This window comes from Didymosphaeria variabile (assembly GCF_027946475.1).
Source record: "Didymosphaeria variabile strain IMI 356815 chromosome Unknown scaffold_4, whole genome shotgun sequence".
In the NCBI taxonomy this organism is placed as follows: domain Eukaryota; kingdom Fungi; phylum Ascomycota; class Dothideomycetes; order Pleosporales; family Didymosphaeriaceae; genus Didymosphaeria; species Didymosphaeria variabile.
This window is the reverse complement of record NW_026611623.1, coordinates 2575806-2596862: the sequence shown is the minus strand read 5'-3', so window position 1 is coordinate 2596862 and position 21057 is coordinate 2575806. Positions and strand designations below refer to the sequence as shown.

General features: G+C 51.5%; 8 protein-coding genes across 8 annotated transcripts; 3 read left to right on the top strand and 5 right to left on the bottom strand.

The window, feature by feature from the left end:
- Positions 1 to 17: 17 nt before the first annotated feature.
- On the bottom strand, positions 18 to 2061 carry N0V89_005766 (uncharacterized protein; the record flags this gene model as incomplete). Its single annotated transcript, XM_056214540.1, has 3 exons — positions 18 to 380; positions 749 to 1870; positions 1927 to 2061. 3 exons carry the CDS (start codon positions 2059 to 2061, stop codon positions 18 to 20), a joined length of 1620 nt encoding a protein of 539 aa, XP_056071807.1.
- Positions 2062 to 2916: 855 nt separating this feature from the next.
- SMP3 (alpha 1,2 mannosyltransferase) lies at positions 2917 to 4655 on the bottom strand (the record flags this gene model as incomplete). The annotated part of the gene is made up of 4 exons (XM_056214539.1): positions 2917 to 3862; positions 3919 to 4046; positions 4106 to 4488; positions 4547 to 4655. 4 exons carry the CDS (start codon positions 4653 to 4655, stop codon positions 2917 to 2919), a joined length of 1566 nt encoding a protein of 521 aa, XP_056071806.1.
- Positions 4656 to 5904: 1249 nt separating this feature from the next.
- Positions 5905 to 6532, top strand: N0V89_005764 (uncharacterized protein; the record flags this gene model as incomplete). Its single annotated transcript, XM_056214538.1, has 3 exons — positions 5905 to 6072; positions 6127 to 6297; positions 6356 to 6532. The coding sequence occupies 3 exons, from the start codon at positions 5905 to 5907 to the stop codon at positions 6530 to 6532; spliced, it is 516 nt and encodes a 171-aa protein (XP_056071805.1).
- A 597-nt stretch (positions 6533 to 7129) lies between these two features.
- On the bottom strand, positions 7130 to 8241 carry SNZ1 (Pyridoxal 5'-phosphate synthase subunit snz1; the record flags this gene model as incomplete). The annotated part of the gene is made up of 3 exons (XM_056214537.1): positions 7130 to 7741; positions 7839 to 8021; positions 8113 to 8241. 3 exons carry the CDS (start codon positions 8239 to 8241, stop codon positions 7130 to 7132), a joined length of 924 nt encoding a protein of 307 aa, XP_056071804.1.
- Positions 8242 to 9028: 787 nt separating this feature from the next.
- On the bottom strand, positions 9029 to 11018 carry N0V89_005762 (uncharacterized protein; the record flags this gene model as incomplete). Its single annotated transcript, XM_056214536.1, has 4 exons — positions 9029 to 10241; positions 10289 to 10784; positions 10834 to 10893; positions 10943 to 11018. 4 exons carry the CDS (start codon positions 11016 to 11018, stop codon positions 9029 to 9031), a joined length of 1845 nt encoding a protein of 614 aa, XP_056071803.1.
- Positions 11019 to 11768: 750 nt separating this feature from the next.
- On the top strand, positions 11769 to 15100 carry PDR6 (member of the karyopherin-beta; the record flags this gene model as incomplete). Its single annotated transcript, XM_056214535.1, has 7 exons — positions 11769 to 12004; positions 12058 to 12106; positions 12155 to 12432; positions 12481 to 12652; positions 12698 to 13040; positions 13101 to 14934; positions 14980 to 15100. 7 exons carry the CDS (start codon positions 11769 to 11771, stop codon positions 15098 to 15100), a joined length of 3033 nt encoding a protein of 1010 aa, XP_056071802.1.
- Positions 15101 to 15145: 45 nt separating this feature from the next.
- Positions 15146 to 15798, bottom strand: N0V89_005760 (uncharacterized protein; the record flags this gene model as incomplete). Its single annotated transcript, XM_056214534.1, has 2 exons — positions 15146 to 15298; positions 15475 to 15798. The coding sequence occupies 2 exons, from the start codon at positions 15796 to 15798 to the stop codon at positions 15146 to 15148; spliced, it is 477 nt and encodes a 158-aa protein (XP_056071801.1).
- A 509-nt stretch (positions 15799 to 16307) lies between these two features.
- Positions 16308 to 19518, top strand: LAS21 (major facilitator super transporter protein; the record flags this gene model as incomplete). The annotated part of the gene is made up of 9 exons (XM_056214533.1): positions 16308 to 16570; positions 16642 to 16933; positions 16991 to 17118; positions 17166 to 17551; positions 17597 to 17724; positions 17777 to 17881; positions 17934 to 18738; positions 18795 to 18902; positions 18950 to 19518. The coding sequence occupies 9 exons, from the start codon at positions 16308 to 16310 to the stop codon at positions 19516 to 19518; spliced, it is 2784 nt and encodes a 927-aa protein (XP_056071800.1).
- Between the last annotated feature and the right edge of the window lie 1539 nt (positions 19519 to 21057).

The window sequence follows — 21057 nt, the reverse complement described above, 5'->3', positions numbered from 1 at the left end:
TAGGCGTTGTCGCGGACCTAGTCATAAGCGGTATCGCAGGTGGCAAGACAGGTATCCTCGAAGGTGTTCTGGAGGGTGCTTCTGCAAATGCCGTTGGTGATATCAAAGACGTGATAGAAGGCGGTCTTGAGTGCATGTCCATGGACACACTTGAGGGTGTTCTTGAATGTATGCCTGGGCGCACATTTGCGTTTGCAGAAGATCTCAAAGACGCCTGTGAAGGCGTTCTTGATGGTATTCTCGATGGCGTTTGAGGTGTGTTCGGAATCGAGGTGAAAGAAGCACTTGATGATGCTCTTGATGGTATCCTGGATGGCGAGTTCATGAACGATCTTATGGAAGCGCTTGAAGGCGCTCTTGAGAGCGTGCTTGCAGATGATCTAATAGATGCGCTAGAAGGTGACCTTGAAGATGCATTAGAATCCCTCTTTTTGAGCATTGAAGAAATTGTTTCTCCAGCAAAACTAGCTCGTGATACCCATGCCTTAGGGGTGACTGGAGGACGTGGTGGAGTATCTATGGTACGCCGTCGGTCTGGAGTTGGCCTTCGCTCTGAATTCAGGCTACGAGTTGAGGTTGAAGTTCGAGCTGAATGTGGTGTCCGATCTAGAGTCGGCCTTCGATCTGAACTCGGCGTACGGATTGGTGTCGTTCTCCGGTCTGGAGTACGCATTGTCTCAGCAATGACTTCATGGGAAGCAGCAATGTCTGAATGTAGAGACTCGCTTGTGTGCTCTCGCTCGGGCACTGACTCATAGGACTCATCTAGAGTTGGCTTGTGATATATGGCGGATGCTTGATCAGGCATTGGTTCAAGATCTGAACCTGATTCAGAATCTGGAGTGGGGTCATGATCTGGGAACCGCCTCTGATCTAAGGCTGATTCTACATCCGGGTTTGGTCCATGGTTTGTTACTAATTCCTGACTCGGAGTAGGTTCTTGGCTTGTAACTGATTCTTGTATCGAAGTAAGTTCTTCAATCAAGGTGAAAACTTGATTTAGCGTGAATTCTTGATTCGAAGTGAATTTTGAATCTGAAGTGGTTTCTCGATCTGGAGAGGATTCCTGATATTGGGCCAATTCTTGAAATGTAGCTGGATGTTGGTCTAGAGCGGTATCTTGTTCTGGAGTTGATTCCAGTTTTGAACTTGATTCCAGGTCTGAAGTTGGATCCTGGTCTAAAGTTGGATCCTGGTCTGAAGTGGGTGACAGGTCTGTAGTTGGTTCTTGATCATGAGTCGGCTTTCGACCTGACATATGCGTTTCTTCCACAATAGCGTTATCTGGATTTTCAATGTTAGGATTTGTCCGATCGACCGTGGCTCCAGCGTCGGCGTCTTGCTCAAAGTCCTCCTGTACCACCGGCGTTGCTATATCAGAAGTCCCCGACTCGTCTGGCACAAGTTTGGGGCAGTCGCTAGAGGCGTCCTTCTCTTTAATTTTGGCTTTATTGAGGTCATCAACTTTCGAATCTATGCCATCGGTCTCCGGCTCTTTCGGCGCACCTTTTAGGTCTTCGAGCGTTTCGTCAGCAGAGAGGATATCCGAACCTTCAACATCCGATTCTTCAGGTTCGTTTGTGCACTCTGGTACCGCTTCTACCTCAGAAATCTCTGGGGTTTCCGCCGTATGTTCTGGGTCATCGCTGAAGGTGTGCTCTTCTTTAATGCTTGCCTTGCCCAGAATCTGCACGGTGGGATCTGGAGATCCGTCCGTGCGCAGAATCTCCGCTGCAATTTTAGAGATCTTCTGCACGGCCGGCATTTCTGTCTCAAGAATTGCCTGCACTGAAGGGGCATATTCCGGATACTCGCTGAACAAGTGCGGCGCTGTATTACCGACTTCGTCGCGGAGCTGCTTGCTGGGTAGCTGCATACTTGTCAACCTTGTGCAGGATACATCTTGAATTGCGACTGTGTACGTACTGTCTCTGACCTATCCAGACTGTCTCCTCCCGACGAACTGCTCCTCGATTGGAATTCACTCCTACTGACGAACGCGCCAAATGTCGACCTCCTGCGGAGTTGCGCGAGAAGCTCGTCGCTGTAGGCATCGTCCATAGCCCCTGCACTGTCGCGCAGCCAAGGTGCACGATGCAGTGCACGGCGGCGGTGTGAACCGTAAAATCTGGGTTGGTGTACAGATGGTGGTACAAAGGTCAGATACGAAGGCTAGAAGAGGTCGAAGCGATGAGCACGTGTCGCGGGCGCTAATGTATGTACCAAGTCAAAAGAGTGGAATTAGTATTGCCTATCCTGGGGTGTAGCACCGTAGTGGAGATTCTCGCACGGCACTGCTCCCGGGTATGGCACTTTCTTGTTGCACGCGTCATATTGTGCAGCAGATGATACCCTTAAAGCTCTACCCACGTTAGTTTTCTCGTTTGTAAAGAGATTTATATTGGTGCCGACCACGGATTTGTGACCGATTCGGAATTTGTCGATGGCTGGGGGCGGTGAGTCGCTCCCGCTGTTCACCCCGATTGCGTTAGACAAGGAAAACGCTCAGCATCAAGACCGCAAATCTGCATCTTCCGCCACTGGAGGGACTTCTAGTTGAACATTTTGTCCTAATATGTAGAAATAAATAAAGAAAATTGACTGTAAATTTGATGGAGAATGCCGGGCAGGTCCAGCGCAAGGCTCCAGCCTTAACCAAAGTCCCTGCAAGGCCTTGTCCAGAGCGTTTCCAATCTCAGTCTCGCACGCATGAAGCAGACCCACGATACCGTTACAAATAGTTAGAGATAGATCTAAACGTATTTACAAATGTCCACAAACCCCAGATAAATTGGTATTACAAAGCCTATGTGCAAGAGGGTATCAAGAGCCGAAAAGCAATCCATGCCAGAATTTAAGCTCGCGCCCATTCGTCTAAATCCGATCCAGTGCGCCTATGATGCAAATAAGAAATGGTTAGGGGCTGGATGACGACTGCTTGGACCAGCAGTTCCTCGTCACGCGCCAGACGACCAGTCCGCGGTCGCCAATAACACGGCCCATAGTCTTCCAAAACCCGTCTTTGGGTATGTCCATGTCGTCAAGATTAAGATGTCGTCGGTAGCTCCAGACTTCTTTAAGGGAGATATCCTGTTGTTCGCTGAGATCGTAGTATGGATGCAGGAAGTCGGTCGATCGTGGTGCGACGAGATAGACTGCTGCTCTGTCCACGAGTTTTGGGGGTCTACGAGTGCGGCAGGTTGGGAGAGCGGTGCCCACCTGTTCGAGCATCTCGTCTCCGGGCATACCCATTAGATCGATGGTCTTCAGTTCCTCGTTCTTGCCGTTCAGAAGCCAGATGGGAGGGCTATATGTTTTCCACCAAAACGCATGACTGACTGTCTCGTTCGTCTTTGCGATGTACATTTGTGCAGGTACAATTCCACCCTGGTGGTAAATGCCCATTAGGACACCGAGGACAACGTTGAACAGAACCCAAGCTGATATCCAAAACCTCCTTTGAACCCTCGGGAGAGAGACAGACGCAAGTATCAGCGGAACAGCAGGAAGTAAGAACCGAGCTTCCTGGTGTGGAAAGATGCTGAGGAGGGCGATGCCAGAGATTGCGGAGACCAAGCTCATGGTGATCTGTGAACGGTTGATAAGGAAGAGAAGAGCGGTAGCCGGACCAAGTAGCTGGGGGAGATTGACAAGGAAATGCTGGTAGTAAGGATGGAGGCCATGCTGGGCCAGATTCGCATAGTCAGAATTGTATAGGAAATTGTTGAGTGGCGTAATGACCGGATTATGTAGCACACTTGCAAATGTCAAGTCGCCTGGGGTATAGAATGCCGTGTCGACACTTATCGCAAGGAACGCTGTCAAGGTCGCAAAGAGGATTATGAATATAAGTGAAAATGGTCTATGACGTGTTAGCAATGTATGATCGCTGTTCGCGACGGGCAGACGACTACTGACTTTCTCCAGAAGTGAGGCAGCAGGCTGAAGGATGGCACGACCAGGAAGGCGGGAAAGGTGATACGGTTAAAGGTGCCTGCGACAACAAAGAAGCCCAGCAATGATGAAGCTAAGATGCCGGAGCGCTTCTGCGGATCGTTAGCTGCATGCGCGCAGATCCGGAATGCATTCCGAGGCTCGGGCATACCTTGTCTTCCACAATGCGCTGGATTAACACCAAGCTCCAGCTGACAACGAGCGTCTCCAGGCTATTCGAGAAGGTGTGCGTCTGGAATGTCCACGTCACGTACGACGAAGCTATCAGCAGCAAAGCGACGCGTCGGGCGCGCCGCGACTGCACCAATTCTTGTATTGCCCAGTCTTCAAGAACAACGCTCAGCGAGAGCATCAGCACACGCAGCGTCCAGTAGACGACAGACGGCGAGACTTCCCCATATCCGAAGCCCTCCCAGAGCCAACGCAGTATATACATGGGCCAGCCGTATGCGAGCCATAGCGGGAAGGTGCTGCGGATGGGATTCGCCGACGTGAACTCCCAAGTTTCGTGTACCGGATACGAGAAGACGCGACCTGCGCGTCGAGTGTCAGTCGAGGTTTGTGGAAGGCTTCCATGTAGACCATAGCATACCTGCGACTACCTCAGGACCTTGAAAGTTCTCATCCGGGTGCAGATAGCTCGGCGACAGGGCAAAGTAGATGCGCACGAGAATCAGCAGGAAGTAGGTCCTGCGCCACATGGTGCCTGCGGTAGGTGCGATGGGAAGAGTGTGCTCTGGGGCATGTCTGTTCGCGGCGGGCGATTCTGTGTCGCAGGCAAGGCCAGCGAACAGGTGGTGGAGTTATTAAGCGTGATCAATTCAAACGGTTCGGTGCTACGACCATGTGGACTGGATAGGGGGGGATAGCCAAAAAGCACCCGATCCGCACCACGTCAGCGTCGGGGTGAATGTCGATTATTTACATGCTGAAACAAATATAGAGCTAACCGCGATAACCGTGCATACTGCGGCCGAAAACAGTTGTCGCGCTCGAACCGGACATACCTTTCGCGCCGCTGTGGCTGATTCAGCATCGCGAGGAATGAGCAGGGCACTGCTCTGCTGGTGGGCTCTGAAAAGAGCTCTACTCCTTTTGCCTGCAAAGTTACAAACCTGTTTATGATACGCTGTTCCTTGCTATGTACCATTCGTACGAACGAGACGTGTTAGATTGCCCACGTCGCTCGACAACTGGGATCGTATGCTCAGAGGCGGCAACCGATGACTGTTCACGTGGACAGCTCAAGTCGGATGCGCGTATAGTCTTTCTCTACTTGGAGGAATGTGTTATTGGCACGGCAAGGGGAGTGGGGAACAGATAAAGAGAACGACTCTAACAAACAGTAGCTTAAGTTTGTGTTGTCTCAGTCGGCAGCATGAATTCTCTTCAGCGCCCCGCCCTTGAGTGTGGAAGCAGTGCGCCCTTGGTTCTCACGCGCGGAAGTTGCGGTTGTTGGCCGAAAGAATACCAGCTGCTCGCCCGCAATGCGAAAGTTGACTGCGCAATCGGCCTACCACAGATGCGCATGCCCAGCACGAAATTTTAGGTCCAGCTGGAAGGTTTTGCAAGTGAAAGAAGGACAGGCAGACAAAGCACTTTGCGTGAAGTTGACCAAGTGAGCAACTGCTTGACTCGGCGTGGACAAGGAAACGGCAGCCTTGCGCCTTTCCTATTCGGTGGGCTGGGGCCTGAACAACGCCGCTTTGAAGGCGCAGCCGTGGATTGTCACCTTTCTGCCTTCACTCAACCACCGCACCGACCTGCGCAAACCATTTGTCGAGTTCCTGCTCCGGTATATAATCCCCCGCCGCTCGCCTCTGCGAAAGCTTCCCTCAACACACGCACAGTATTCGACTCGACGCTACTGCAACCTCGCCGCGACCCCGCTTCGGCCTACTACACGACAACCTTACAGTAACTTCCAGTCATACACATACAACAGCCAACATGTCTGCTTCCGCTGCTCCCGCCGCCAACGACAACCGCATCAAGCTCACCACCTCCGACAACGCTGAGATTCCCGTCGACCGCGACGTCGCCGAGCGTTCCATCTTGATCAAGAACTTGTTGGAGGATCTCGGTGTTGACAATGATGAGGCTATTCCCATCCCGAACGTACGTACTCGTCATCGCCTTTTATACCATAGAGTACCGGCTAACAGCGCATAGGTCAACGAGGCTGTCATGAAGAAGGTCCTCGAGTGGTGCGAGCATCACCGCAAGGACCCTCCGGCTTCCCAGGACGACGACTCTGACTCCCGCAAGAAGTCAACCGACATCGACGAGTGGGACCAGAAGTTCATGCAGGTTGATCAGGAGATGCTCTTCGAGATCATCTTGGTACGTACCCAGCCCCGCAATTCGCGATATGATGTACAGCATACTAACCTAGATTTAGGCCGCGAACTACCTCGACATCAAGGCCCTCCTTGACGTCGGCTGCAAGACCGTCGCCAATATGATCAAGGGCAAGTCGCCCGACGAGATCCGAAAGACGTTCAACATTCAGAACGACTTCACGCCTGAGGAGGAGGATCAGATCCGCCGCGAGAACGAGTGGGCTGAAGACCGCTAAGCGGCTTCCTTATCCCCGCGTCTCTCTTGGTTTTCCTTCGATCTCGACACGCCCCGACGCCACGGCTCCCACGTTATTCTTTCCACGCCTTATATCTGTGGATAGAAGGAAATGATTATGACATTGCCGGTGTTCAAGGGGTTCGTTTTCATTGTTTGATCTGCCTGCAACTTATCAGGCTTCTACGGTGGCATGTGTCACAAAAGGCGGTCTGCGAATGGATGGTCTTAGGTCGCAGACGCGCATGGTCATGTAAATGAAGTATGAGCTATTGGTAGTCGTCCGCCATAGAAGTATTGTTCAAAAGCCAGGTTCTCGACCACCTGTGATTCTATGCCTGTACATGTTCGCGAAGTACATGCATGACAGACCTGAGACGAAAGAATTAGTGACATGACCCAATCGACAGCTTGCAGCAAATACCCTATGGGTCGCTTAAGCTTGCACGGGTAAGACGTGGCTCGGTTCTGCGACATTAAGCAGAGTTCCTCGCTTTTGCTACTTACGCCTTGCTATGACACAGACACATCATGATCCAATACACAAAATCTATCGCACGATGACCACCGCACGCCCTTCATACAATGCAACAACGTTCTACCACCCTCTCTTCGCGAGCTTCTCCTTCTCACCTAAATCGCCACAATTAATGCCCACCATCGCCTCTCCCAGGTCCATAGACACCTCCATTAGCACCTTCGGGTCGTTGTAGTGCGTCACAGCCTGCACAATGGCCTTCGCCCTCTTCGCCGCATCTCCGCTTTTGAAAATACCGCTACCCACAAACACACCATCACAGCCAAGCTGCATCATCAGCGCCGCATCCGCCGGCGTCGCAACACCGCCGGCGGCAAAGTTTACCACCGGCAGCCTACCCAGCTTCGCCGTCTCTTTCAGCAAATTGTAGTCTACGCCAAGCTCCTTCGCGTAGGTATAGAGTTCGGTCGAGGACATTGCTTGAGCGCGCTGGATGTCCGAGTTCACCTGGCGCATATGGCGGACAGCTTCGATGACGTCGCCAGTGCCGGCCTCGCCTTTTGTGCGGATCATGGCGGCGCCTTCGGAGACGCGGCGCAGGGCCTCGCCGAGGTTACGGCAGCCGCAGACGAAGGGGATCTTGTAGGGGTGCTTGTCGACGTGGTGGATGGCGTCAGCGGGTGTGAGGACTTCGGATTCGTCGATGTAGTCTACGCCGAGGGCTTCGAGAATCTGGGTTCAGAGTGTTAGTATAGTGAGCCATGCTTAGGGGCAACGGAGGTCGAAATCCGTTGAGCCGAGGGAGGGCGAGGAAGAGTAAAGGCCGTACCTGGCACTCGACAAAGTGGCCAATCCGTGCCTTGGCCATGACGGGTATCGTGACGGTCTCCATGATCTCCTTGATCATCTTGGGGTCGCTCATGCGTGCTACGCCGCCCTGGGCTCGAATGTCTGCGGGAACGCGCTCAAGGGCCATGACGGCGGATGCACCGGCCTCTTCTGCTATGCGTGCCTAATCTCACTGTCAGAACCGTTCGCATTAGTTCACGAAACCTCTCATGATCTGGCGACTCCAATTACCACGAAAGCTTCCAATGACGTACCTGTTCAGCGTTGACGACGTCCATAATGACTCCACCCTTCAACATTCTCGCCAATCCTGCCTTAACAGCGAAATTGTTCTCGCCATCCTGGGCAGTGTGACCGTTCGAGGTAGGCAGTTCTGTAGGCATTGCTTCGTTCGATTGACTCTTGACTTTTGCAGTAGAATGATTGGGTGGCGATGGGGTTCTTCGTCTCTAGACAATAAGTGAAAGACCTGAGGACCGAGATGGAGGGTGAGTCAATTGAGTCGGTGTAATTCTACAGAGAAGGGAAGGTACGGAGAAGGGATGTGAGTCAAGGAATCTCATAATCAAGACCAATTGCAGAAAAAAGAAGCTGCATAAACACTTGCCCGCCAGAGGCGAGACCGCGAAGCCGGTGCCCCGCGCCGTTGGTTACAACCCCACACCATGGCTACTGACGGAAACTTTGCTTGAGCTCCGATTGCGCCGCTCCGAACGCCCCAATCAGGAAGTGGGAACTACTTCGCGAGCTGTTGGCAAGCGCCTTGTCGCACCGCTTGGCCAACAATTTCTGAATGTGTGTGTGACAGCTAGGTTGGATGCACGAATATACTGTTGGTGATCCTCCGTAGCTTGAGTTGATTATCAAGAATTTGTGCATCGATCACCGTGAACAGCGGGGGCGGAGTGGGCCTTGCAGCAGAGGATTACTGTTTTAGCCTGATCGAGGACATGGTGTGAGTCGAATACCTGACTACAGGGTATCATAGATATATGTGATATTTACTAGTCGCGAAACCGGACCTGAGGAGTGAATGCAACGCCGAGATGATGCATGCTGAGCCGCGGGATGCCGAGAAATCAACCCAGGTGCCAATGCTACCAAAAAGCAAGACTAGACGCCGCAAACGCATGTATAGGTTCTACAAGGGCGCGCTGTGTTCTATAGCGATTAATAAGGCGCGGTCTCGCGCTTGAGCCATGCCAGACTCAGTGGGTCGTTCTCGAAGAACTTGCTGGTCTTGTCGAAGACCTCTTGGTGGTACTCGTTGATAAAAGTCTTCTCATCTTCAGACAACAGGCTCGTGTCGACGAGCTTCCGGCAATGGGGTGTCATAGTCACCCGCTCGAAACCGAGGTATGGCTTGTCGCCGAATTTATGCTTCGTCTCCACTTCCTGGACCATAACCATGTTTTCAATGCGAATGCCAAATTTACCATCCTCGTAGTACCCAGGCTCGTTTGACACAACGTTGCCTACAGCTAGAGACACCTCAGAGTATTGGACGCGGGTGCCGATACCAATGGGGCCCTCGTGAACGTTCAGGAAGGAGCCAACACCGTGGCCGGTGCCATGTCTGTAGTCGAGACCTTCGGCCCACAAGAACTGCCTAGCCAAGACATCGAGAGCAAAGCCAGTGGTCCCCTTGGGAAATTTCACCCGCTCAAGTGCGATATTGCCCTTCAGAACTAGTGTGTATGCCGTCTTCTCGGTTTCTGTGGGTTCGCCAAAGTGGAGAGTTCGGGTGGTATCCGTGGTACCGTCCTGATACTGGGCGCCAGAGTCGCAGAGATATATGGCCTTAGGATCAATTATTGAGGCCAGGGGCTTCTCGGGCTTGTAATGTATGACCGCAGCATTGGGTCCGGTGGAGGATATTGTGTCGAAGGACAACCCCATAAAAAGATCGTGCTTTCCGCGAATTGACTCCAGCTTGTCTCCTCCGTCCACCTCATCGAGAGTAGCCTTCTTGTTGACGAGCTGGTCTTCTAACCACGCAAAGTATTCTGACAGTGCAGCGCCATCACGAATGTGACACTTGCGCATGCCTTCGAGCTCGACCTCGTTCTTCACCGCCTTCGCATCTCCGATGGGGCTGCGAACTTCATCCACACGCTCCTCGCCACCAAGAGCCTTGTTCAGTGCCCACGAGGCTCGATTGGATGTCAAAAACTTCTTCTTCTCTGCCGGGTCCCCGTTCGCCTCGAATGCTTCAGCACTGAGTGCCGTGAGGTCGTTGAAGATGGCCTCGTATGGCTTGATCGTAACCTTATCTCCCAGATGATCTTTCGCTTCCGGCGTGAGCTTGCTTTCATCGACGTACAGGATGGCTTGCGTGGGGGTGACAACAGCATACGAAAAGAAAACTGGGTTGTATGGGATACTGTAGATCGTCAGTCTGAGCATCATGTTCAGAGAGGGGCATCATACTCGCTGCCACGCAGATTGTATAACCACGCGATTTCATCCAGCATAGATGCGACAAACCCAAGACTCTTCTTCTTCTCTAGCTCCTTCCGAATGTCCGCAATCTTGTCAGCAAAACTTTTGCCCGAGTATTGCAGCGGCTGCACGATAACTTTCTCGTTCGGCCGTGACGGCCTCTCTTTGCCCCACACAAGATCAATGAGGTTCTCTCCCACTGCCTTGTAGTCGCCGCCTTTCTTCTTGATCTTGTCGGCAAGCTTGCGAGCATCTCCCGCTGTCACGACAGTTGGATCGACACCCACGACCTTTCCCCCCGCAACCTGATCCGCTGTCCACTCTTGAATCGTGGGCACATCTTGTAACCCTTGCTTGAGGAGCTCCCAATTGCTGTCGAGCTGCTTCTCGGCTTGATTGAAGTAGCGTCCGTCTGTGGACAGGGCGGCCTTCTCCTGAGTGATCACTGCATAGCCCGCAGAGCCCGTAAATCCGCTTATGTACTCTAGGTTGTCTCAGTATGTGCGAGGAGGGGCGCTGTGGGGTAAACAGACCGCGGCGTGCATCGCAAGGCGCAATGTACTCGCTCTGGTGACTGTCTTCCGAAGGGACCACTGTCGATTCATTAGTGGTGCAATCTATCTTCGGAACGAATGACTTTACTGTAGACATCTATCTGGTGCTCCTTCATGAGCTTGCGGAGCTCGGCGAGCCGCTCAGAGGTGTTCACTTTTTCCATCTCGAGCAAACGGCGGATGGCTGAAGCGTGGAAGGCTCTTTGACAGTGAGAGGGCGGACTACTGGCTGCGTACGCTGCGGGAGTCGCGTGCGTGCGCAGGAAGAGGCGCGAGAGCAGCATGAATGGCTTTCCCACGGCGGGTCCTAGTATTGCAGCTGCATGCGCCTGCCCCGCGACTGCAGCCCATCGACTGGTCGCACCTGCCCAGCTAGTCTAGCGTCTTTCTACAGCCTCGCCCTCGCCAAGCCATCCCACCCAGCACGACGACGACCCAATGCTTCGCAGCACCGCCCTCCGCTGGCGGATTCGTACCCTGGATGCTGTGACGATGCCTATGGCCCTTGTTAATCCGCTTCCCGGTCTGCCGGCGCACGTAGGCAGGTAGATGCATCCCGCCAGAGCCACGAACGGACTGAGGCAAAGCCTTGTTATATTTTCTGTGACGCTGTCAGAGCGTGGAACAACTCTCTAGGCTTGCTAATTTTACAGCATATATCTTCGAACCAAGTTACAAAATTCGTTTAGAGGTATGTGATTGCGTACTAGTCCTTTCGCACCTAGCGAGTCATAATTCCTTACACGGACGACAACCTCAATCCGGGGTTCACTCGAATCAACTTGAAGCTAGTGAAGCTGGCTGTTTCGGTGCACTTGAAATCCAGGCGGACTAACAACAAGAGAATCAGTCAGCAGATCTATCCGCTAATATCTTTCAGTGAACGACCACCTGCTTCTCCACAACCCACCATCATGGCAGCGCCGCAAGCGCAAGCGCTTCCGTTGGCACTGCCGGACATCGAAGGACTCGTCAAGACCTTGTATGACCCTGGCCATGCGAGGAAAATCCCCGAGACGGAAGCTACGCTACGTGTGTTGCAGAGGTCCCCACAGGGCTGGGAGATCGGCGACGCTCTGCTGAACAGTACTGACGAGAACGTACGGTTCTTCGGGGCGCTAACACTTACTGTGAAAGTAAATGCCGATTCGTAAGAGTTCTGAAATTTTCGAAATCTTTCCGTTTCATATTGACTCCAGGTAGGGCAGGATTGAGCGAAGAACAGTCGGCGCAGTTACTTTCCAAGCTTATCGTACGTCTTCTATCCAGTTTATGGCCATATACAGCTAACTGTCATAAGTATCATCTTGTGACGCGTCCAAGCTCCTCCACCGCAACCCGGAAACTATGCTCGACGCTTGCTCAATATTTCACCAAGCCCATCTCATCATGGGTGGAATGCATCCGAAGTCTGACACTCTCGTTCGCTTTGCAGCGGCCAATCCTGGATGATGCGCTCGACAGTCACTCTTCGACCTGGGATGTTCTTCCTCCGCTGGCCGATGAGCAGCTTTTGACGCTACTGGAATTCGCAATGAACCTTGCTGATGAGACAAAGAGGTTGTCAAATAGCCCGGAGTAAGGCGTGTATGATGAGGCGCAAGAAATCTCGCTGACTCACCTCAGCCGAAGGCCCCACGAACGTCTGATAGCGAACGTTGAAAGCATAGAAGTTCTGTTGCAGGTCGCTTTTGGACGAGGCATCAAATACTTGTCAACACCGCCGAATGATCCAAACCATGAGCGGCTGATACAAGTTGGAGAAAAATTATGCGTCGCATCTTTCGAATGCTTCCTTGTGGGTTTGACCTATCATTAAGTATGTACATGCTGACGTGTCCAGGGCTGGATCTTTTACGCGCAGTCTGAGTTCAAAGCTGTACCTGAAAAGCTTAAGCACCTTCGCTCAGTCACTGAGCTGTCCTTCTCCTGCCTCGAATATCATGTTGATGATGCTATGGAACATATTGCCAATGTACTCGAGGGCTACCCAAAATTCTTCGAAGAGAAACACCTGCACATGTTATGGGTAATAATCACGAGCCAATGGGGTCTTGACATCCTCAAGAATCTTGACGCGGAGACGGTCTCGCTGGCGAGGATAATAGTCGGTTACGGGACCGAGTTGGTCGAGACGAAGAAACTCTACCAAGAACCTGACAATCCTCATCATCAGCAAGTCTCATGTAAGCCTTGACACGATAACCCCGGTTTCGTTTTGAGATCCGCTACTAATTAGTTATCAGCTTTTCTCCATGAATTACTCAAGTATCCAGAACCGGTTGGCGTTGAGGACGAGGTGGCCCTGCTCACGCTAGATTTCTGGAGTACTTACATTTCCGCCATAGCCGAAGAGTCTTTCCTCTTTTTAGAAGGGGAGCACCCTCCCTGGTTTGTCGTTGCAAGGAGCAATGTCTTCCAAGCAATCGCTGAATTGCTGCAAAAGATTATCTATCCACCTTCAGAGATCACCAAAACCTGGGACTCAGACTCTAAGAAGACCTTCAAGGTGTTTCGTATGGACGTTCGAGACATCACAATGGAGGCTTTTGAATTGTTACGGGACGAGCTGACCGAGCAATTCATCGACTTTTCCTTACAGTCTCTACAGACAAAGCAGTGGCTCGATCTTGAAGCAGGACTCTTCTGCTTGATATCAGTTGCTGACGCCTTAACTGCTGTTGATGACAAGCTCAGTCGGCTATTTGAGCGACCAGTGTTCACGACTATATCCGAGAATACTGGCATCCCTGCTGTAACACGTAGGACGGCAGTCGAACTTGTCGCAGCGTTCAACCATTTCTTCTTGCGCAAACCGCACTTCTTGCCGCAAGTTCTTCCGTTCTTGCTCGGCGCTTTGGCTCAGCCATCGCTTGCCCAAGGTGCTGCGAAGTCCTTCGCTTCGCTGTGTTCGGAATGCAGGAAGACGCTGACCGGCGAGCTTCCGTCATTCTTCCAAATGTATGACCAGTTCCTTACGTATCCGACTGCGGAGGAGTCTACGAAGAGTAAAGTCTTAGAAGGCATTGCGGCGATTGTGCAGGCAGAATCATCCGAAGAAAAGCAATTGACCGGTCTACAACACCTATTCCAGTATATCGCTCAAGATGCGATGCAAGCTCTTAATCTCACCAAAGACGGGAATGATCCAGAGCAAGGGTTAGTATTTGCCTTGACCGCTTTGAAGTGTCTCTCTTGCATCGGGAAAGCGCTTCAAGCTCCAGATGACGGTGTTGTCGACTTGGATGGGACGAACAATGGCTCATCGTTCTGGACACAAGGCCCCGGAAAGGACCTACAAACCCAGGTCATCAATTTCATCAGCTACCTTACCCAGGTGTTTCCTGCGAATGACGAGATCATCGAGTCCGCTTGCAACACTTTGCGGGCCGGGTTCAAAGAAATGGGACCAGGACCTTTCGTACTGCCTGCAGCTGCTGCGGTCGACTATGTGATGAGAACTACGCTGCAGACGCCTCGGTTAACTTACGTGTTGGAGACAGCATGTTGCTGGGTCTCTTGCCATAAAGGATCAAGTGACTTTGAAAAACAAGCACAGCGCCTTCTCCATTACGATCTAGGGATCATGCAAGCGCTCCAACATCCAAGGAATGAGCCAGAGGTCTCCGTTGGATGCATCGAGCTTATCCAGAGCTTCATTAAGCAGAACGCTTCCATCCTGAAGCATGAGCATCCGGATGTACTAAAAGGCACTTTCGAATTTTCCGTCGAATGTATCAAGTCGCCAGAGGTTTTGCCAAAGAGAGCCGCAGCCTCTTTATGGCGGGACATCATCGAGAAGACCGCTAGTAGTGGCAGTCCAGACCAAGTGATGTGTCAAGAAATTGTCGATCATTTCGGGCAAGCAGTCACATCTGCCTTGATCACGAATATAAGTGGCGAAGTTGATGCTTCCAGTCTGGAACATATTGTTATTCCACTTCGGAAGCTCATTCAAAACGACCGTCACTCTAAGGCCTACATAAGCTCTGCACTGTCGGAGCAGCCACTTTTGCAGAGGTTGCAGGGTGAACAAGCAGTGCAAGACATGATCAGAAAGTTCATTGAAAGCTTAATGCGGTATGTCTGTTGAGTCATTTGCTGACAGTAAGCTAACATCTACAGGAACGCGAAGAATTCGACCGCGTTCAAGGAAGCAGTCAAGGCGTTCTGGCAGAGCTGCAAACAGCTCCAGATGCAATTTGCCCCGCAGATGATGCATCCAGGACATCGCTTCAACTACTAGTAGGGTTCGCAAATGTAGTATCTGCCAGTTCCTACTTCCAGCAAATCAAAATTCCGCGAATGCAGCTAGCGCAAATGTCGCGCCAAATGAGAGCTTGAATGCAACGTTGTCCTGAATCAACGACCGTACGTTCGTCTCTTTGAACCTCCGTTGCAAGAACGAGTAAGGAACGAGATGAATACCCCGGCTCTCAAGGAACTGCACAGCATGTCAGCTTTCTTTCTTCTCATACTCTTTTATCACAAAATACGCATACACCTCATAGATGGCGGCGGAAAGGCCCATGGCATTGTCCCAGCGTGCTTCCGAGATATCCCCACCCCTTCAGCATAGCATGATATAGAATACGAAGAGCGACGCCGCTTTATACGTACCTGAATACACACAATTCCAAGTCCTATCAGGACTGCTAATGGCTTGCTGAATACACTCACACCCAGACCTGCGACAACGCCCAGGATGCTACCCATGCTTACTTGACGGATTGCTCGAGGGTTCGGCGCGCCTGAGGTTTTGATGACTGGCGTTTGTGCTTCGTGAGTATAGTTGTTTCGTAGGTCCGACGTGATTTTGGACAGGGGATCAGGACCGTCGCAAAGGACAGGTCGTTTGATTGTCTGTACCAAGAGTGGTGCTGAGAGGATGAGAGGAGTCGAGAGCAAGAGGCTGCGGCGAAGACCAGGGAGGAGGAAAGCCATGGTGTTCTGATGCCTGGCTGCCACGGGGTTGTAGGGCTTCCTACTATGTTTCTCGTGTCGTGCACTGGTCCTCTGTCGCAGATATACAGCAAGCTCTGAGTGCAAATCCTTGTGTTTTCTTCCGTTCAAGGTCCTGAAAAAGCGAGATCCAGAGCTTGCAGGCAGGATAGGATGAGAAAGCGCGTATCTGGCTGGTATCAAGTGCAATGAGGTAGGATAGCGGTGCAATGGCGAGCAAAACATGAGAGTCAGTATGAAAGAGATGATGCCTGCAGAAGTAAGCCGGGGTGAGATGCCATGTAGTGATGTCATTGGCTGTCTGAGCGCAGCAGCTAGGCCGCTCCGAGTGCTAGCGTTAAACCCTGAACGCGACGTGTGGGAAGGTTGAGGACTCTGTGTCCCCATCTCGACTTCAAGCTGCCTTACGAGGCCATGAATAGTTGATGCTCTGATAATTAGCGTACTAATACAGTAGGCTTTTCGAACGTCTGCGCGTAAATACCGCCGCAATGGCGCTCCGGACGGTCCTCCTCACGGTTGCGAACCTTCTCATCCCCGTTGCGATTTTGATCTTCGCGACGGGCTTCTTCCCTTATAAGCCATTTATGCCAGGACTCGCCGAGTACGAGAAGCTAGGCTGGGAACAAGCAATGGGATGGAAGGAGGAAAGTGTCCCTGAGGCGCCGTTCGATAAGCTGGTGTTCATGGTTGTGGACGCGCTGCGGAGTGATTTCGTCTTCGGGGAGGACAGTGGAATGAGTTTTGTGCAGAGGTACGGCACCCTCTTTCTCTCCGAACCTGGATTCGAGTGACCTAGTTGGGCCATATTGACATATGATATAGTCTGATCCGCGAAGGCACCGCCCTACCCTTCACAGCGCACGCCGCATCCCCAACCATCACTATGCCCAAAGTAAAAGCCATGACCACCGGCTCCATACCCTCCTTCCTCGATGTGATCCTTAACTTCGCCGAGTCGGACACAACCTCCACGCTTTCCACACAAGATACGTGGCTTGCGCAGCTCAGGGCAAAGCAGGGCGGAAAATTGGTCATGTACGGTGACGACACATGGTTGAAGCTTTTCCCGGGCTTCTTTGAGCGCGCAGATGGAACAAGCAGTTTCTTTGTTTCGGTTAGTAGTTCTAGTGGACTAGATCTAGAAATAGAAGTTGATTGTTGTGCTTTGCAGGATTTCACCGAGGTGGATAACAACGTGACGAGACATGTGCCTGAAGAATTACTGAACAGTGATTGGAATGCGATGATTATGCATTATTTGGGCCTGGACCACATCGGGCATAAGGCAGGTCCTAAGAGGTGATAATACATGGTAATCGTAGTATGCAAACACTAACTTTTCGCAGCCCTAACATGCTCCCGAAGCAAAAAGAGATGGACGGCATCGTCAGGGATATTTACTCAGCCATTGAGAACGAGGATCACCTGTCGAAAACGCTATTCGTCCTCTGCGGGGACCATGGCATGAACGAGGGCGGCAATCACGGTGGCAGCGCAGCTGGAGAAACCTCTCCAGCTCTAGTCTTCATGTCGCCTAAACTCAAAGACATCAGTCAGCACATGGAAAAAGTGAGCCCGACGAAGCCTAAGGACAAAGGCGGGGAATTTGAGTACTATCGGATGGTAGAACAGAGCGATATCGCGCCGACCCTTGCTGGTCTATTGGGCTTCCCGGTACCAAGGAACAACTTGGGTGTATTTATCAAAGAGTTCCTAAGTTTCTGGCCACATGGTGAGTATGAGACTTCGGACGTCTTGTTCAAAACTGACGATGTAGCGGCTGATCGGATACGTCTGCTGCTCAGGAATGCGAGGCAGATGAAGATGATTGTAGAAGCGACGTATCCGAACCTGAGCTTTGAGGACGAGTCAAAGGCCGCCGGCAATGAATGCGAGCCACCACTAGTATGTTAGAATGGCCATGTAGAAGATTCCCCGCTGACAGTGACACCGACAGAGCGACGGACAAGATTTAGCGTGCAAATGGCATGGTGTTGTGGACACTATGTCAACAACCAGCAGACATCTGACCGCAGAGCATAGGATAGATCAGCTCTTTTGGGTAAATCTGCAGTATTGTATGTTGACGTTCTCCCTTACTGACACTGGTGCAGTTCTTGACCGCAGCCCAAGAGAAGATGTCCAGCACAGCTTCCAACTATGACGTCCCGCGTCTGATCATAGGCACTGTTCTCACATTCGTCTCAGTACTCGTGACCTTATTCACCCTTCCATCTCTCAGGCGCATCACACCTCCTGGTGTAGCCTACACTCTCACAATCATTCTCTACAGCGTTCTCATGTTCGCCTCCTCATACGTTGAAGAGGAGCACAACTTCTGGTATTGGGCTACCTCCGGCTGGTTCTTCTGCCTATTCATCTCAAAGTCGCGCAAGGAGTGGCAGTCCAAATTTGTTTTCCATCCCGCTATTATGCTTCTTGTAACTCACCGTATCATTCGGAGATGGAACCAAACAGGGCAAAAGTATGCAGGCGCGGATGATATCGTGCACAGCGGCATCTTCCACGGGAACACGTCGTTCATACTATGGGCGTTGGTAGGCGCCACGTATATGGACATCACGATACGGATCTCCAGACATGTTGCACGCTCGATCTTGGTATTCGATAAAGGAAGTAGCAGCGAAGATTCGCAAGCTGTGGATGCGAACCGCTTCATGGGGGTGATTGCTGTGCTGCCGCTGGGCGCTACGGCCTTTGTGTTTAAGCTTGCATTCACAGCGAGGGATGCGCCTGAGCTAACGTATGGTATCAACCAGGGTCTCATCCAGTGGGTTGAAGATTTGAGCTTAGTGGATGTGGCAAGGATGGTGTTTGCGGGAACAGCATTGAGCGCGGTATGGATCACAATATCCGAATGGAAGAGGAACAGAGACAGACGAGGCGAAGGCAGTGGCGGTAAGTGATCCCTTTCCCAAGTTGTGCGCAAAGTGCGCATGCTGATTGTAGACCAGACCTCGCAATAGCCCTCTTCGACCTACTCTCGCTCTTCCTCATCACCCAAACCAAAGCCCAAAACATCCCTCTCTACCTCCTCTTCCGCTTCCAATTCTTCTTCTTATGTAAGCCATTCCCCACTCTCCTTTCGATTTTTTCTAACAGTACTAAGCCCTCCTCGACCTCACCCCAGCAGCTATAACAACAACTACCCTCCTCCTAATCCAGACCTCCTTCTTCGCCCTTGGCAATTCCAACGCAATTTCATCAATCGACCTCTCAAACGCCTACAACGGTGTGTCAGGCTACAATGTTATTGCCGTCGGCCTCCTCCTCTTCCTCTCAAATTGGGCTGGGCCAATATACTTCACCGCCGCTTCGTCCTTATTGCTCTCCTCGCCGGGGCGCCCGCGGCGCAACATCGCGATGAACGAGGTTGATAGCCGCGATTGGGTGCAGAAGGAGAGGGAGCATTTGGAGAGGATGGCGAAGAGCGAGGAGGAAGGGAGAAAGAGGAGGGAAAGTAGTGAGGTGTGGGGAAGGCATGTGGGCCTGATGACATTGTGGGTGGGTGTAGCGACGGGGAGTGTAATGGTGGCTTGTACAGTGCTGAGGACGCATCTTTTCATCTGGACAGTTTTTAGTCCGAAGTATCTCTATGCGATGGCGTGGGGAATTGCGTTCCACTTTGGGGGTACGCTGGGGTTGGGATCGCTGGTTTGGAGAGCGGGGAGGTGGTAGTAGGAAGGTGGCAGTGGCGCGCTGGAGAAAGAAAGTCTGTGAAGATGCTGGTACGTCTATAAATTCCGTTTGGACAACTCCGTTTCACGATTGTGCCTGCGAAGCACGGTGAAACCGGTAACAGATGACGAGCAAGACGTTCAAGAGCTAGTAGACAAAGTGTGACTTCACACCATCGAAGCTTCGAGACTCCACATGGCGCGCCAATTGCATTTCGTGGATAACTTTTCGGTGCCCCAGGTATCGCTGAGCTCTAAGAGCTTCAACTTGTTAGGGGGAAGGGCTTGAAGCTGTTCTACAGGGTCCAACGGGAGGAGGTCTTAAGTCAAAGATATCCAACCTAATTAAGACTGCGCGCGTGAATGAAGTGACATTGATCACGGACGTATTGTTTGAGAGCATCGCTTGCAATACATCTAATTTATAGATGTCTTGGTTTTCCTGAATTTGAGACTGGCTGCGCGTCGCCTGTAGATATTACGGCGTCCGCGGAAGCTGCAGTGTGACTAACTGAGTCTGCGATGTTGATCGGCCGAATTCAGGATATTATCTGGTACGGATTTCTTATGACTACAGCGATCAATAACATTGATTGTTTAAAACGCGGAGTCAAAAAAGCATGGAATTTTCTACGCCGCACGTGTCGAGCGCTTCAAGATGCGAAAGCAAAATTAATCTTCGAATCAGTGATCTTCTAGTTTCGCTGTAAGTACCCACTCACATTCGTAGAGCTAACCTTTGCCTTGTGAATTATTACCTATACATAACGGCGGACGAATGCGTTCCCAGCGCTTCATATTTGTACGGCGGCGGCGGAACAAGTTGATCGAACAAGATTAATCGTTGTTGGTGGACAACTTTCCTGTTCCTGCCAAACCGAGCCACTGTGACACCTCGAAACAAGTCTGAAGAACCACTCGCGAATGGTCAAGTGGTAGATTAGTGGTCGGAAGCTCAGCGAGAGATCGTGTCGCCGAGTAGGACTTTTAGAATTATATACGTACACATCCACAATGCCTAATACACACGACCATAGGACACTGAGAATTGGTTTTCTTCTCCGCTCCGCTAGATCTCATTTAGCTCACATTACAGCAGTCAGGATATCGTAGCGCTAGGATGCAGAGAATTTAATGCGGCGACGTTTACAGATGCTAATTCATCGCGACTCTCACCCCCAACGTCTGAAATCGGTGAGCGGGGCCTACGCAACACCGTCAACCGATATCTGGCCACCTGGTCTAGAATCAGTACTCGTAGCTGGTGAACGTCTACGTTATCTTTGGGCGTCTGCAGGTCAGCCCAAAACGGCATAGCGCCAGATCTTTAGACATGCAAACTTAAAAGGAGGTGGATTTGGGGGCTGCGGCCACCTTGAAACAGTGCACCTATTTGATCAATCCTCAAAAGTGTACATGTGGCAGCAGTTCTCCAGTTAACGTCTTTGCCTGCACTAACCATTTAAGAAAGGGCCCCACACCTGGCGCGTTATAACATCGTCTCCATTCCATTCCAAGGTTAGCTTCACCACCAACCTCA